The following is a 13,092-nucleotide window of genomic DNA, read 5'->3' on the forward strand; positions in this document are numbered from 1 at the left end:
ATCAGAGAGACTGACCAGCGGCACATCGCTGACTGGGCAAAACTAACTTTTCTGTACGGAAACACACACAGACCAAAATAGGAAAGGCAGTCAGTAGGGACAGGAAGAAATTGGATGATGGAAGGATAGCATGAATTCAGTACATCCTTTATAGGACATTATTTAAGTGTGAGTTACAGCTCTTGGCTATGATGAAATCACAGAATTATTTGGGTTGGAAAAGACTTTTAGGACCATCAAGTCCAACTGTTAACCTAACACTACAAAGTCCACCACTAAACCATTATTATCTGCCGCTAAATTATGATTATTTTACCAAATATATCTTAAAAAAATGGTTTGATGTTCCATTCCAAAAGTACAGACTGTCTTTTGATATTGACCACTGGATTCACCCCATAGCATAAAGTACATCATCTCCTTTTGCATCTGAGAAGAAAAGGTTAAATCAAGAGGACCTTCTCCCCAGCAGGAAGGACCTTTTGGGGAGCACTCTGGGGATGTTTGGTGCTGGCTGGGTTTGGAAAGAAGCAACATTTTCTAGAAATCACATCAGACAGCTCATTGGGATGGAAAACATGGTTATTCAAGGCATTATTGGCAGGGTCAGAGACTCCAGGCAGGTGGGATTGTGCTTTCCTGTTGTCAGCACTATCAAAATATTTGCCTTCTTTTTATTCAAATCATGTGCTTATAGGGACAGTTGTCAAGTCTCCATCTTCTTAAAATAATTCCCCATATTAATAACACGTTTCATTTTCTCACACGAAAGGACTGCAAAACCATCTCATTCCCTGTTGTATTATCATTGTAGTTATAACATTTTACTTATGATTTTTAAGTCATCCTGCTTCACCGGAGGATTATTTTCCCAGATGATGTCCTACTAAAAAGGAAAAAAGGTTTTCAAACCCTGTCATTTTTTTATGCAGTTAGTTTGGGTCTGATTCCATGAAATGTTTCCATCCTTGTGGATGGACAAGAATATATTTTTTTTTTCAAACAGCACCTGGAGTTTGAGGGCTGAAGGCTCCTTGACATTGTCCTTTTAAGTTAACACTAGTGGAGGACAATTACTTTGACTTGACACAGCGACAGCTCAGACAAGTTGGTATGGCAGAAGGAGAAGGAAGAGTGGAAGGTTTTCTGCTTTTTCATGTTTCTTTTACAAACAATGCAAAGACGAAAGACTCATTCTCCTGGCAAGACACAGTCACACGCATTGATTCTAATCACACAGAAACTGCTAAGGAGTCTGTCAAGGCTTCAGGGCCAGTGAAATGCAGGTGAACTGGATGCACTCAACATCCCAGAAAGTCTCTGACAGTTGATACAGGGGTGTTCAATGCATTTTCAGCTTGTTTATGGCAAACAATAGAAGTAAAGCCACCTCCCTTACCCATCCCACCAAATCAAAAAACAAATGGTTTCTAAAAAATGTAAAGGGATCCCACCCACCCTTCTCCCCCCCCAAAAAAAAAAACTCGAAGGAAGTCTAAGGTCAAAAGCCCAGAGGTGGAAAAAAAATCCTCTATCCTTCCATTTTGGGCAGGTGATGAACCAAACTCTACTTCAGACACAGTTTTCAAACACCTCCTGTTTCCAGAAAGGTCTGCCCCAAACTTGTGTCTGACCTAACCCCGACCCACAGCCCCATGTTCTTTGGGCCTGAATGCCCTCTCTTAATCTTCCACTGCTCAAAACACAGTGAATCAGAAAAATAAGGGGAAAAAACATCATTAGTGGTGTGCTCGATACTTGTTTCCCTCTTGACTCCCATGGGACCTTTTCTAGACCCACACCAAACGTACCATGCCCTCCCGCTGCCTGGGTTTGGGTACCGGCTTCCTGGACCAGCACAGAGGGCCCGGCTGCTGGGTCTGAAGGAACGGACCCAGGGAGGCCAAGGCCACCGGCTCCTCCTCGCATGCCTGGGGGAAGAGTCACCAGCAGTGACGCTGAGTCCACCAGTTTCTTTAGAGCTGTCTTGATCTCCTTATCAGCACGCTGAAGTGAGGCCTGGACAGTGGTCTCCATCTCTGACTTTGGGGAAGTCAATCCTACAGACAAGAACAACAGCTTTTCTCTCTTCAGGGTAAAAAGAAAATAGCAGCATCCAACCCATGGAAATATTTGCAATTCTACCATTTTCCCCTCCGAGAGCAGACAGCTGATGCAACAGTGCGTTATTCCAGAAGAAGGAACATAGCTAAGACTTAACATAATAAGGTTCACACAACACGCTTCAGAAAGACGTATCTCACCAGGCTGAGGACACTGCGCCACACTGCACACACATGGCCTCTCCCCAGACAGTGGAACAAAGGATCCATCTCCCAGCTCAACCCTACGTTGGCTGCTCTGTCAAAAACACCTTCGTTAAGATCAATGACATGAAGCCAATGGTGACCCCATTGCACTGGCACAGACCCTGCGTGCAAGGAGGAGGTTATTCTCCCAGGGGAGGAGGAGGAGTGAGCAGGCACTAGCCTCATCGGTGACTCTGGAGAAGGGCAGGGGAAAGAAGGGAGAGATGTTCAGCTTCATGAGCTTTGAGAGAATGGCAGAGAAGCTACTCCTTGCTCTAAAGTAACATATTTGTCCTGCTTTGCAATATCTCAATATTTTTGCTGGGCTTTGCGCTAGAAGGTACCTGAGGCTTTCAAATTTGTACTGGCCTATGCCTTTGGAAGATAATCTAGAAGCAAAATCACCTGGTCTAGTAATGCACAGTGTATAGGGAAGCATTAAACAAATGAAGATATAGCTTCTGCTTCAAGAAACTCATGCTTCTGAAGACAGAGAAAACAAAAGCCTTTGCAAACAGAAAAATGGATTTTCAAACATATGCCTTTGTGGAATGGCCACCCAGGAGACAAATACTGTGGTTTCATCCCTGGTCAGCGCTGGTAGAAGCAGCTAGGCTAGGATGGGATCATAGGACCTCAGGAGTTCATCTCATCCAATCTCCTGCCCAATATACCTTCCACAAATCTTGACGAGGTGCCACAAAGGGGCACCCGATACCTAAGGAAACGCTCCAGTAACCATAAAGCCAGACAAAATGCATGTCAGATTAAGACAATTCATCACGTTCATGATGTGATTGCTTGCCAAGCAAGAGTGCAAACGTGAAATGACATGTGGTTCAAGCAGATAGTAAGAGCACTTGCACACAAACGGTTCTGACTAGTTCAAAGCCATTGGCACAGGAGCACGTCCAGCTGTTTGGATTCGACCCCTTTCCTGGCCTTATGGAGCTACATCCCCATGGCAGACCTCAGCAGGTAAAGCTGAAGGCCATGTTTGGATCAGCCCCCTGTGAAGACATCTCACTTGATTTTTGTTTTCAGTGTCCTCCCCATAACCATACTGGTTATGAAATATTTCAGTTCTGGGTTTGTTGATGGAAAAAGCAAGTTTTGCTCACACCATGTCCCAGACTGCCCCTCAGTGTTCATCAGCACTGTGCCGGGTGGAAGATCTTTAAATGTTTTCCTAGATAAACTGATTCTCTGGTGTTCCTGTTGTGATTGCGGTCAATTGGTGCTGTCCTATGAGTTGGACAGCTGCTAACGAGTGAACTGTTTGGAAAGGCATGAACCATTCTTAGTATCTCTCAAAGAGAAAATATATTCACAGGTACATGCACACAGGTGATGTATGACAAGTCTCCCCCATGCTGCTAATACCACCCCTTTCCTCCCTGTTCAGGGTTGTTACACACTATGATCCTGCTGACCCGAGGAACTTTAATATTAGCTGAGGTACGTCATCATCGCAGTGATGGACAGCCTGTTTCCCAGTTCTAATACCTCAGCCGCAAACCTTCCCACCCCACATCTCCTTCAGCCAATAACCAAGAACACCAAACTGACACATATTTTGAAGACCTAATTCAGCCTCAGAGAAGGACCAAAGAGGATGAGCATTGTTCAAAATTATCGACTCACAGATCTGAGTTGTAGGTATCCCTAAAAACAGGCTCTGCCACTTCAACACCTCTGAAACCGTCCACAAAAAAAAGGAGTCAGAGCCCAACTGCATTAATCTTCTTGGGTTGCAACCCGGCTCCTGCTGAAGTCAATTGGAGCTGATGGACCATCAAGTGCCGTTAACAGAGAAGAACACAGAAACCCAGTGAGTTCAGTGACAGCTGATGCAAGACATTTATTGATATAAACTCAGCATCTAACAGTATCTCTTGCATTTGACTATTTCTGGTATGTTTTTTTCTTTTTGTACCTCAAGCAAACTGAAGTTTCCACTTTATTAATACCCATTTATCTGCAGGAATTTTAGTAAAACATTCTTTGTATTAAAATTTTTAATACAGCTGTATGTTTTCACCTACAAGAAATAAACCCCCACACGTCTCATTAGTTATCTACATAGTGTAATCACAAGCATAATTTTTAACCTCTAGGAAAATATTTTGAAAGTATATGTAATTGACTTGTCATGAACCTTTCACTTTTTGAACAGTCCTGCATAGAATTTTAAAAATTCCTTTCAATTGATTCTCTTTTACTTAAATTGCAAAAGAAAATGTAAACAGATGTTAATTGCTTTGAGTTAATGAATCAAAGTATAGTTATTTTTTCTACAACCATCTGAACTGCAACCTTTTAGCTCCTTTAGAAAAACCTGAGCATCAACTACAACAGGAGGAAACCTCCACTTTTTTTTTTCCCCCACTTTATTATCTTTTGGATTAATATTATATTTTTGAAGACTACCATAGGGCGAATTCTCTTCTCAGTAGTATCTTTGCAAATGTGAATCAAATTACCTTCCTTCTGTGGAGTTACTCTAGATTGATACTGGAATAACTGAGATCAGAATCAGACCCAATGGAAAAGAAATAATTTTAGTTTTGAAAGTATTTCCTTGTGGCATGTCTGCTACTTTCCAACGTACAGTGCAATATATGAAAAAGGCACTAATGTATATCCTTCCTATCACTTAATTATAAAACAAACAGTATAAAGCAAGGAGATGTTATAAAAAATGGGAGAGTAACATAAAAGAGGCTTGATTTATTTTACCACATGTAATCACTGGAAAAGCATCCTATATTCTGAGGGTAGGGCACATGATATTACACATAACATCCTGTTTGGATACCGAAAGTAAAAGGCTCTGAAATCAATACATTCGTTTTAGGGAGCACATGATCAAGGTGCAACCACAGAAGGAAAAATCTACTCTTCTGTGCCAGCACCTTTTGTGAATCCAGTCCCTGTTAGCGGCAATATTGTCGGGGGGGCTCCAGAACAAGCTCCACAGTATTACCTCACTGGGAAACACTGAGACAACATCACACGCACATTTCCAAGGCAGAAACTCACTCTGTTCTTTCTCTTCATGCTAGTTAGAAATTCAGCTGCGTCTGAGCATTTCTCGTTTCCCTGCACCACCTAAATGAAAACATTTTCTATTGCAACACTTCTACACAACTCAGCCAGGACGAGGTGTCGGGACTTTTCACCCCGTATCTCTGCCAAGGGCCAGTGCTTGGTCCTACTGAGATCAATGACAAACTCCAGCTGACTTCAACTGGGACCAATATTTCAGCCTATGAGCTCAATTCTTTCCAGGGCTGAGCAACCTGTTGAAGGTCTGTGCAAACATTGATTTTTGGTGAAGCCAACAGAAGTGGGCCATGCTCAGCGCATCTTAGCCTTCCCCTTGATCAGCGCTCCCCCTGTAAAGCTCCAGAGAAACTCCACAGAAGGTAGCACCTCTACAAGACAGCTCAACATACATGTCTACAGTAACATGATGCAATTGCAACGGGCAGTGCTTCCAAGCAGCCCAATACATTTTCAACAGATGTATTTTTCAACCAGGCACTTATGGTAAAGACCTCTTTTCTTTATGTTTGGTTGTTTGTTTTTTTTTTTAAACTGTCTTTGTGCTCCTGCTACTTTGCTGTAGCTCTGCAGTGAATTCCTGTTAGCACATACAGGAGACATCACACATCAATCTATTCAGAGTAATGTTTCAACACTGGCACGTACAGGAGACCAAATGTTCTTCCAGTAATACTTATTGACAAAGACCACATCTGTGGTTCTTTGTATGTGTTAGTGTTTGATTATAGATGCAGAAGTCATTTTGTGCAGCACCTTAATCTTTTGGTGCACGTTAAGTAAATCTATATTTTAAAAGATATGGTTTATAAATCCACTGCACTAGAAAACAGATTAATAAAACCTGTATCTTTAGACAACTAGGAAGTGGACTTGAAAATAGCAGTCATTTAAAAAAGATGGTCTTTTTAACTTAAAGCAGAAGAGAACAATGAAACTCTTGCCTCCTCAAGTCAGTGTGATTCTCAATAGTCAAATTCAGATTTCAACCAAAGGGTCTGAGCAGGCCTTTGCATCCCTAGTAAAGGCAATAATTTCTGTATGTTTCATTCTGTGGCAGAAGTTTAAAATGGAACCAGACTGTGCATGTTGAAAGGTTTATGAAGAAATTTTGAGAGCTAATTGGTGTCCAGAGTGTATAGCAGAGTCAAAGCAGTGTGATGCTTCATGACTTTCAGGCACATACAGTGACAGGAGGTCGCTTTAGCTGGAAATAGTCCTCCTGTCCTGGGCTGCTGAAGGATGCTGAAAAGCTTAGATACTTTCAACTTCTTGCCACACTGTAATGTACAAATGGGCACTTGCAGTAATTTTTAAGTTCATGGGCAAAAATGCACTTATTCATTCATATTTCTGTCATAGGCAGGAGAATCAGGCTTTTCCTAAATCTACCAACACTACTCCACTATGGAATGATATATGTTCACCTTGATCAAAGCTTTTAAAATTTCAAACTTTTCTGACAGACGTGTTCCCTTTAAGACTGGAAAAGCTCAACATATCGTATTTAAATATATTTTCCTCAAAGGTATTCCCTTGTACATGTTACCTTGTGATCTTCATCACCAATTCCCCTCACCTACAACAATTGTAATTAGTTGGTTTTTTTTTTTCTAAAATGCTGCTTTCTTTTGTGTTGAAAATTATGCTTGCAACTGCTCAGCTTTGGGAGAGGTCTTCTGTGCTGATGTGCAAGGTAACAGGCTCGCCGACAGTCCCATAGTTGAGGGTTCTTGTGGAAACTTCAGTTTTAAAGCTTGACTGTCCGTTGTCTGCTGAGAGCTGGACTTCGGTGCAGAAAGATGGTTTTACTGTGAAGGAGGGACCAGGAGAAGCTGCCGCTGTTGCTGCATGCATTCCAGGCGTCACTGCCATGCAGGCATCGCTCACGTGGAAAGAGATGTTTGAAGGTCCCACAGACTGCACACCGGTTATCCTAGACGCTGACATGAACATGCTTGCAGGAACATGCTCCTCAAACTGGCTGAAAAATGTTTGCCTGGGCTGGGACACAACAGGCCTCACCAGATTCAGCAGCACCGGCTTCCCAATTGTTGGCTCGTTAATCTCTGTCTGGAGCACAGAGATCTCGCAGGGTTTCTCTGCTGTATGGTTCTGATCATCACACCCATAGGTCTCCCCTTCTTCAGGAACATAATCTTCAAGATCCTCCAGAGTTAATACTTTGCCATTGTGGGTTAAGATTTTGCGATCCCGGGTGCTAAGGTCGTCGGTCTGTAGTTCCTCTGGTTCGTCAACTATCACGACATCATGCTCTTCTGGAAGAGCATCTTGCATTGCTTCAGGTACCCCCTCTTCCACAGGCCAAGATACATTTGATTCATCTACCTCTTCCTTAACCTCTGGACTCGCTAGTGAGAACAGAAGCTCCTGCTGGTCTGCACCAGCTGTCTCAAAACTGAAGACCAAAGGCTCACCCCCACAGGCAAGCAGCGGGGAAGCCACGTCTGACTCATAGTGAGCACTTGTTTCCTGTGGGAAGCTTTTTTCCTCGGTTCCATAATCCATAAATAAATGATTTTCTAGTTGTTCGGACCCAGTCGGGGAGCTTCTGTCTTCGTTGCTGACTTGAGCTCCTTCCTGCTCAGTGATGTACACCAGGGGCTGGATATCAGCTTCAGAGAGACTGTCATTAGGCAAAGATTTGGACTGTTCTACCAATTTATTGTTGGAGTTGTTAGTGTTTGGATCATCTTCTGGGGAACGCCTAGGCCTCGAGCTGGGAAATGTGAATGTTAACACCCCCGAGTCATCTTTTTCTTGTTTTGCTGGGGAAGAGCCTCTTTTCCTTGCAGGTTTTGGCGTTTTTTTCACCTTGAATTCAATTATTTCCTCCACTTCAACCCATTTTGGCTTTTTCTCTTCCACCTTGGTCTCTAAGAGGACATCTCTGGCTGCTGCTCCTTGCCTGTCCTCTGGTTCTGTGACAAAAAGCACGGGAACAGCAGACTTTGGTGTCACCTCCTGCTCGTGTCTGTGGACAGGCTGCCTGATCTTTGAGACATACACTGGCTCTGGAGCTGGCTCTGCTCTGGGGGAGCGGGAAGGCGAGTGGCCTGAAGAAGAACGTGCTGGAGAAACCCTTCCCCTTTGTCTTGGGTTCTTCACCACAGTGGTTATTGTTTCCTCTCTGATGACAGAAAGGGTTGGGAGTTGGCAGGAAGACGAGACTTTTCGGGGAGCCACACTCCATCAGCACATGCCAATGTCGGTCAAGGCGCTACAGTGGGGTTAGTTTTGTGAGAACGCCAGCTTTTGGTGAAGCGTGTCATTTCGGAAGGGATACACACGCAACGCACACACCCACATGCCCATCACCCCCTACTTTCTGAGCCAGGGAAGCCCTCTGTTCCCCTTCCCCCAGGTGGGCCCTAGCTCCATTAACCTCCTTGAGCGCAAGACCACAGAGGTATGTTCACTGAGAAATGTTCTTCTGGATGCTGCTATATTTCACGGGCTTGTGTTGACCACCTACTCTGCTACTTTAGACCCATATAGCAGTTTCACCCAAAGATTTTAACACTCAAGGAGTTTAACCTTTTCCTGGGTATCCTTGGCTAAAATCCTGGCTTCATCAAACTCAGTGGCAAAATGCCCTTTATTACAGTAGGGTCAGTAGGTTCCTCTTTTTTAATAATTGTAACATATCTCTTTTTTATTGAAGACTCTATTGAGATCAGAGATACGCATTTTTACATGCAGAACAGTTACGTTAAAAGGGCATTAAACATCTGGAGACCAGGAAAAGAAAGTTAGAACATTTCCTGCACAAGTCATCTACCCCAAAATGTACTTATTTTTGCTTTTCACAATATCATTCTTGCAGACACAGCCTGATCCTGCTACCACCAATTGACAGGGGAGCACCAAACCAATCTGGGATGCACGATTATAATTTCTCAGCATGTTTCTGCTGGCCTTACTTTAGATTTTTTGGACATATCGAAAGCAGTTGGGACTTTTCAGCATCCCCGTATAAATACGCAGCTTGTGTCAAAACAATCTTCTCTGCTCACATGCCAGGACAAGCATCAAGTTTAAATGAGCTACAGATGAAACTGGATCAAACAAGAGTTGAGATTCTGTCCCTACCTCCAAACAATGGGATAAAAAAAAAAAAAAAAAAGAATTAACTGAAGGGTAAAGACAGTGGCCTGGACTGGGGTTATGGATCAAGATGATAGCTTTTTCATTTCTTTCTCCTCGCCAGCTCCTAGTCACAGCCACACAGGGCTGGAAGTCACCAGCTCCGCTCTCCAGCCGTCTCTGCTCTGGCTTTTGCACTGAGATACGGTGAAGGGGGGAAGGAGTCCTTGTGAAAGGAGAGGCAGTTTCTCCTGTTGCATTTGTCTAACCATCGTGGAAAACTAATCCTTTTAGGTATATTGTGGCCTTTGTCATTTACTCGTCTTATTTTTAGAGACTGGTATATTGCGTTCTGCTATGGAGATCAGATTTCTTTCCACATCAATCTCTCCCCTTAGAGGATGCAGCGAAGTTCAGGATGGGATCAGCTACAGTGAGATTTCTTTTCTTTCAGAGCACCCTGTCTCCTACTGCCCCCCCCCCCCCCCCCCCCTTTTCCCCCAAATTGTCTATAGTTTTGCTATAGAGCTTTAAGGCTTATGTGAACCTTTCATAACGGCCATGGTGCCTTTCTAAATTACACTAAATGAAATCATTCTAGATAAAGACAAGAACAAATCCCTGTGGGCTTTCACTCGACTTTGCTCTACATTGCAAGGTTAAAATGTGGTTTTGGTCTGGGATTTGCATATATTGACACTGTTCAATCCCATCTCTAAATTATCTGTTATTTTCTGCTAGTTGTTTCCAAGCTACTTCTTTCCTCAGCTTGCTGCAAATTAAGGAGAGCTGGAGTGTGCCCTTAGATAGTCGTTCCCAAACTTTACCCCATCACTGGCTTAATTCCAGCTGAAGTCCACTCTAATGAGTTCATGACTGCCTCCACTAGCAAAAGGAGGGGGATTTCTGTTGTTCTGAGATCCCACTCATAAATGTACCGACCTCCTTTGGGGCTGCAGCCCTTAATTTGGGAATCACTTCTTGAGTTGTCCAAAGCAACAGTCTTTGGAATTTACATGTCAGAAATTCAGAAATCAGCATAACTGATGGTATTTTGCATTAGTTTAATATTATTTAATCAACCAGTATTAATGCTGCTGCTTGTGATCTGAAATCATGAAGGGAAAAGGACTACCAGCTGACTGAGGAGAGATGTAAAATAAAAGCATCTCTCCAGGTGATTTGCAGAGATGTAGATAGATGAGATTTACTAAGCTTTAGATGTAGTCTGACTGAGTGATTCCTTCCTGGTCATGACTTTCTCAGGATGTTTTTGAATGTGGTACCAAAAAATATTTCTCTGTTTAGCCATCCCACTGGTATCTGAATCCTTGGTCCTTGAGATGGTGCAGGCAGAAACACCTTCGTCTTCTGGTCTTTGGAGGGTAAACGGTCTAAGGACTGGAGAGGTTAACTGAACTGATGTGCAAGAGAGAGGGGCACAGCAGAACCCCTTCCTGCCTCTCCTGTCTGCTCACTGCCTATTCAAGGTGGAAGCTGCTAGGAGGGGGGACATGTCTTCTTATGCTCCGCATGTGCTAAATGCATGGGTCATAAGGAATAGTCACCAAAGAAAATAATAAAAGAGATAAAAGGTAAGCAACACTTAACCATATTTTAGTTGTCATTTCACACGTTCTCCTCACCCAAGTAAAAGAAGTCAACTTTGGCATCATGTCCAAGTCAAGGACTGATTAGAGCAACAGGACAACCCTTGAGGGAACACACTGCCCCAAAATATCCATTGTGTTGTCACCTACTACCATTAGGACATGATTTGAACAGCTTGGAGGTGCTCTGAAGGCCTACCACAGAAGGACAATGTCCCCCTTCCAGCACATGGAACAATTTGGTTATGTATTTGGTTTTGTTACTTAAAAAAGGAAAAGACACATTAAGATTTTAATGGCTGATGAGCTTCTGGTGTACATATGACTGACAAAGTACTGCTTTTTGCTGCAATTAATCTTTATATGTTATAGGAACCCAATATAAACCAGGCTCAAAGTATCCAAACAGACCAAGTCATTACTGGGACAAAAATTCATAGTGAGACAGAAGGGGATAAAAATATGCATCTTCCTTCTACTTCATCATAAGAGGCTTTCCTGATGAATTTAAAATAGAAAGCCAGAAGAAATCATCATAAACTATGAGATACTTGTTAAGTTTGTACATTTTTTCAAAGCTGGTTTCTTGTCAACATTGAGACTCAAGACTACCTTCTTGAACTCTTGCACAATTCTGGCAGTCTTCCATGGAATTTTTTTTCACATGTAATCTAATAAACAAACTGACCCAGGCTGTGTCTAACACCATTGTTGCTATTTTTTGAAAGGGATAGTAAGATCTTTTTTCAGGTGGTCACTTTGCATAGCCCAGAATGCCATGAGATCTGGTGGGATGGGAATGAACACACTTGCATGGCCAATAAACACAAGCTTGTTATTGGATCATGCATAGGCAGCAAGGCAAAACACAAATGTTATTTAAAAAAAAAAATCAGCACTTACATGATGATGGTTTTCTTGGGCACTTTAGTCTCTTGTTCAGTGACTACAAAGAAAACAGTATGAACAGCATGGGGTTAAAGAAAGGCAAAAGCTGAAATGATTAAATTAACTTTGCTCAGTTAATAAAAATAAACTGGAATGAATGAAAAAAACAACTGTACCATCCCATCCATGCTTTCTGTGGTTATTTCCAGAGTCACCTTTAGTGTTTCTGACCAAGAAGGAGAATTCAGAGTGCTCTCTGAACAGTGAAAGGTTTAGCTTAGAAATTAAATATTTTGTGGAGAACATTATTGCAAAATCTGTTTATTCTACCATGAGATTGTGACATTTTTGTTTAGCAGGTCAAAGCCAGAAAACAAGGTCCTTTTTTTTATTTTGTTGTTGTTCTTGTTTCTGTTTGGTTGTTTGGGTTTTTTTTTCTATAAGGTAGTGATGGTGTGAGAAACATGAAAATGCCTTGACCTGGAAAATCCTGGAGAGCTGAACGTCTTTAAATTTTGATTTCACTTACTAAACAAAGAGTCTCCCCAAACACTGAACAATGTCCAAGCTTTTGTGGATTAGAGGCAAAATCCCAGCTGATAACAATGAAAACTACAATCGTTATCATCAGGTACATCAAAAAAAGAACCCCAGGAAACCCAAGAGAGCCCTGTAATACATCTAAGCCTGCTCCATCTTCTTTTTGCTATAATTTGCAATTTTTCCTCACCCTTGTCCCCTAACAAACAAGAAACTATTGATGTATATCAAGATCAAAAGAAAAGTAATGATTTAATTATTTTGCAAATATTTCTTAGAATTGACATTTTTAAAAATAAGGAAGATACCATTTGAAGAGCTAATAGAAGTTTCCATCCTATCTGCTGGAATAAAATTAAGACACAGTTTGAACCAGACTGTTTGGAACACGTTCTGAACTGCTGAACCTATTTGAGATCTAGAAAAAACAACACCAAGCCCCATTTCTTATTTAATAAACTAGTAAAGTTTCTAAAAAAACCCTTAATTTAATCTCAAAGTAATTTGTCCAGAAATTGGTTTTCAGTTTTCCAGCCAGCCTATAATAAATAAGCTCTGGTAATTTTCAGTTG

The 13,092-nt window shown here is 42.0% G+C and overlaps 1 protein-coding gene across 1 annotated transcript in view; it reads right to left on the reverse strand.

The window, feature by feature from the left end:
- The window catches only part of OBSCN (obscurin, cytoskeletal calmodulin and titin-interacting RhoGEF), a 184,233-nt gene that overhangs the window by 25,112 nt on the left and 146,029 nt on the right, over positions 1-13,092 (reverse strand). Inside the window, exon 93 of the mRNA XM_056336858.1 lies at positions 1,812-2,060. Coding sequence (XP_056192833.1) covers positions 1,812-2,060 — 249 coding nt within the window. The remainder of the gene's footprint in view (positions 1-1,811; positions 2,061-13,092) is intronic.

The sequence above is a fragment of the Falco biarmicus genome, chromosome 4 (assembly GCF_023638135.1).
Source record: "Falco biarmicus isolate bFalBia1 chromosome 4, bFalBia1.pri, whole genome shotgun sequence".
Lineage (NCBI taxonomy): Eukaryota > Metazoa > Chordata > Aves > Falconiformes > Falconidae > Falco > Falco biarmicus.